The 4,284-nt window shown below is 30.9% G+C and overlaps 1 protein-coding gene across 1 annotated transcript; it reads left to right on the forward strand.

Annotated features, from left to right (window-relative positions):
* The first annotated feature begins 1,276 nt into the window (after positions 1 to 1,276).
* Positions 1,277 to 4,082, forward strand: LOC143918665 (uncharacterized). Its single transcript, XM_077440615.1, has 3 exons — positions 1,277 to 1,439; positions 1,924 to 1,958; positions 2,026 to 4,082. Exons 1-3 carry the CDS (start codon positions 1,387 to 1,389, stop codon positions 4,047 to 4,049), a joined length of 2,112 nt encoding a protein of 703 aa, XP_077296741.1. The 5' UTR covers positions 1,277 to 1,386; the 3' UTR covers positions 4,050 to 4,082.
* Positions 4,083 to 4,284: the final 202 nt, after the last annotated feature.

Genomic DNA, 4,284 nt, shown 5'->3' on the forward strand with positions numbered 1-4,284 from the left:
GGTCCGCGCTTTACTCTTGACCACTTCAACGATGCACGCGCTAGTAATGATACTAGTGCCAACTGACAAAAATGAATCTGACAATTTGTCAACGTAATTCTGACCATTTATACAAAATATGACCAATCCAGTTTAAATTCTGACCATTCAATAGAAATTCTGACCATTTAATATAAATTCTGACCATTTAATATGTATTCTAGTTCTAGTATTCTGGCCGTTTAATATAAATTCTGACCAATGTAATATAAATTCTTACCAATTTAATATAAATTCTTATCAATGTTATATAAATTCTGACCAAAAACGGATTAAAATTCTAACCCAAAAAATACAAGCCCTTATTAAAGGTTCTATTTAAAAAAAATTCAAACTCAAAAGGACCTCTAATTAGTGGGATTCCGTCAAATATTTTTTTATAACTGTCGATTTTGTTATTAAAAAACTTTGCGTTGCTATGGAAGCTCAGTATGAATGTTTGTTGACACTGAATCTAGATCTAGAGGTAGAGTTTTATCCCGATTAAGATCTTAAGAATGAATTGTTAATCTTTTTCCGAAATGAAGTTATGAATGATTTTGTTAAATGTCTTCAGAACGATGATTGGTGTGCTAAAATGGTATATTGAGCAGATGACTTAAATAACGTTAACACAAAAGCATTCAAGGAAAAAACGAAAAATTTTTGACATCCAACGACCGAAATAAACAAGATGTGAATATTGCCGAGACTTGAGAGAAATTGGGAGATGCGGTTGCAAACATAGGTAAGTATTATCAAAAGTAAACTACGAAGGAGCATGTATGTTTATATCTACACATGTACATATGTCGAAAACAAAACCGAAAAGTTGTTGCTTTCACATGGTGGACTGAAAGTACGTCACAAATATTAGTAAGGGTGAAAATATACAACGGTGCACGTGGCACGTGGTTTTTTTAGATACTTTTAAACTCGCGAAAAAAATGGGCCGTGCCTTGCAAATTTTCATGGAACGCGTAGCACGCCCCGCCCTAAAATGACCTTCTGTGGTGTTCTCGTTGAAATTGTATCCTTGTATTTATCCTTGCTTGACAGTGTATCGGTGTATTCAATATTTGAAGAAATGTAGGAAACCACCCACAGCGGGGAACCATGCACACGATGTGCCGTTCATCGGTGTGTGTTTTCGCCCTAAGTCAGTCAGTATTCGAATCGATTTCATTTTATGAAATTTTTATCAGATATATGCACATATACATATAGGCAACAAAAAGATAACAATGATAAGAAAATTGCACTATCGTCAGAAGATTATGAAGTTAAACATTCAGTTGAATTGTGGCCAAATAAGAGGCATGTTTATCATCAGTTTTCATGTGTGTTGAATATTAAAAATTCTGTAAAATGGGATTGAAAGATGAAAATGATGATCCAAAAGCATCTACCACACTCGATATGTAAGTTTTTATGAATTAATGTCAATGGTTCATTCAAAGTGCCAATTTTTCATTTTAGAGTGAGTTTTTTGTTGGTTTTTACAATTAAATTATAATTATTTAGCATTATTACATTATTTACAAACATTTACTTATTTTATTATGTCATATCATATGTACTACGATGATGTGTTACTAACTTAATAAGAACCTAAAATTTCTAAGTAAAATTTTATCATTTATGGATGTAAAGTAAACGTAAATCTAAAATTTAATTTCAACTCTAAAAAGGTGCGATTTATAGTTAGTAGGTGTGTATAATATAGTGATTTATTTTAAAGCAAAATTTTATCATTTCAGACGATTCGTAATTTTTCGAAATGAAAACTTTTTATCTTTTCTCATCTTATTTATTACAAAAAAGACGTTAAAATCAGATTTTGGGTTATAAAAACATATATAAATAAGCAATATCAATAATTTAATTCAATTTTTTTTATTACAGAAATAAAAAAAAGGAGTCTAAAAGTGTTGCCGACGGTAAGATTTTTTAATTAAAAATATTTAGCTTAATTAGGGATTTATTGTATTTTTTTATTTTCTTAAGGTGGATTAAAGAAGTCAAACCAATTTAGAAACAGTCGTGAATATGAAGGACTTATTGCTATGTATTTCATCTTGAAAGCTACTATCTGTGAAAAGAAAAACTTTAAAGTGGGCGTCGAAATAGGACATGCTCGGAAATTCGACGATCTCTTGTTCATGTATGAAAAAGAAATTGGGAATTTTTGCATATGTCTTCAAGCTAAACACACGCTTGGAAAAAAGAAGATCGACTCGATGAACTTGTTGACGCTTGAACAGGCTGATTTTAGTATCATAAAGTATTTTTTCTCGTTCAAGGATTTAATAGGTGATAATTATTTTGATGGTATCACGCTGGAAGATCTCATCGTTTATACAAATTATCAGTTAAATGTATCAAGCATTATAGGAAATAAAATGAAAATGACAGATTCATGGAAACCATTTGAAACAGAGAAATCCAATGATATGTTCAAAAATCTGGACCAATTGTTGGATATCATCAAAGACGAAGATCATATTCTTGATGTGGATAAGAAGAGTCTACAACGTTGCAAACCGGACGATAAATCAGTAATCGTAGATAAAGTGGAACCACAAGGTTTTGAATCCACCGATAAAATAGCGGAAAATTCAAAAAATAAGTCAGTTAACGAGAAGCCAGATGAGCCAATACGTTTTAAATTGAATGAAAAATCAGTGTATTTGTGGAAGTCTAAAGCTAATGAATATAATATCAAAAGGTTGGCACTAGGATTGATTGATTGGTTAATGGGTAAGAAGAATTTTAATGAAGTGGAGCACATAATGAAACCGTACTGGAAGTTTTTGATAGAAAATGTTTTGAATATTCAGGAAAAGAAATTTCACAGCAGTTTTCAAAATTTTTTATTGCTAGAAAATAAAAAATCAGGCAATAAAAGTGTGACAAAAGAAATTTATTTGTTCAAGGAAAAATTACAGAAGGAAATTGACGTTAAAAATAAGAATTCTCAAAAAACAGGCAAAAATGATAAATCCACCAAAGAAATCAATAAAGAAGATGACAAAAAGATTGAGGATAAGGCACCTAAAATAGAAATTACGAATTTGAGTGAAATGATGAGTGGAATCAATGACTATCCCACATGGCCGGTAGATGATTTAGTAGAATGTGAATTTAACAACGTTATACAGTCAAAAGAAATCATGGATTTTATGAATGTATTTGTATTAGCTGTCAATCAACCGAACGTGACTGAATTGAAGGAAATTATTAAAGGAATAATTTTGAAAGATCAAGAGAAAAAATACGGCGGTGACTTGTTCTATAGTAAAGATGACATTCATAGATATGTGGAGGAAATTTTCGAATACTGTTATGACAAAGTCTTCAAATGGACTGATGTCGAAGTGGACAGGAATAAAAATAACAAAGATGGAAAGGAAACGTACATGACTGACAAAGATGGCAGGATATTTTTGGAAAATAATTGGAAGGAGGTTAAGTTCAACGTTAAACAGCCTGTGAAGCCATTTTTGGAAAGAGATAGAGAAATGGAAGCTTTGCATAAAAAAATCCAAAGAGGAACGACGGTAAATTCTCAGACGTATGTAATCTGCGGGAATTCTGGAATTGGAAAGACGGAGTTTGTTCGCAAATATATCGAGAAACATAGTCGCAGATTTGAAAATAGAATTATTTGGATCGACGGGAAATCGCTTGACTCCATAGAAAACTCATTCCTGAAACTAAGCGAAGAGTTAGGAATATCTGCAATTACTTCTGATAATATGAAAAAAGAGATGAACCATATTGTAATAGAAGTTTATAGAAAATTTCACGGTAAAAAATGTTTATTTGTATTTGACGGAACGACTAATCAAAAAGAGATTGATCCTTTCATGCCGAAACAAACCAATGATGCGAATATACCATTTGTAATCATTACATCTTCACAATCGGAATGGCTCGGTGTGAAAAAGATTGACTTGGATCCAATACCTGATGAGAAAGTGTCGGAGTTGATTGATAATAAAATTTGTGCTGCAGAGTCTGTTGTCTGAAATCAATAATTATAAAATAAAAAAATCTGTAGTAAAAAAATAATTATAAAACAAAAATTAGACAAAATTAATAAATAATAAAATAAAATAAAAACGCAAATTAAAAATATTTCAACAACAAACGTACGACCATATAATCTATAAATATATAAAATGTGTGGGATTTCATGATTAGGATTTCAATCAAAAAGATTTCAATGAATGGGATTTCAATCAAAATTATGATACCGGCTTA

Source organism: Arctopsyche grandis, chromosome 11, assembly GCF_051622035.1.
Source record: "Arctopsyche grandis isolate Sample6627 chromosome 11, ASM5162203v2, whole genome shotgun sequence".
NCBI classification, from domain to species: domain Eukaryota; kingdom Metazoa; phylum Arthropoda; class Insecta; order Trichoptera; family Hydropsychidae; genus Arctopsyche; species Arctopsyche grandis.

Excerpts from the sequence above, each read along its gene's own strand:
- LOC143918665 (XM_077440615.1), top strand. The coding sequence starts at position 1,387 with ATGGGATTGAAAGATGAAAATGATGATCCAAAAGCATCTACCACACTC. Across the intron at positions 1,440-1,923 it reads GCATCTACCACACTCGATAT|AAATAAAAAAAAGGAGTCTA; the intron begins GTAAGTTTTTAT and ends TTTTTATTACAG. Across the intron at positions 1,959-2,025 it reads GTCTAAAAGTGTTGCCGACG|GTGGATTAAAGAAGTCAAAC; the intron begins GTAAGATTTTTT and ends TATTTTCTTAAG.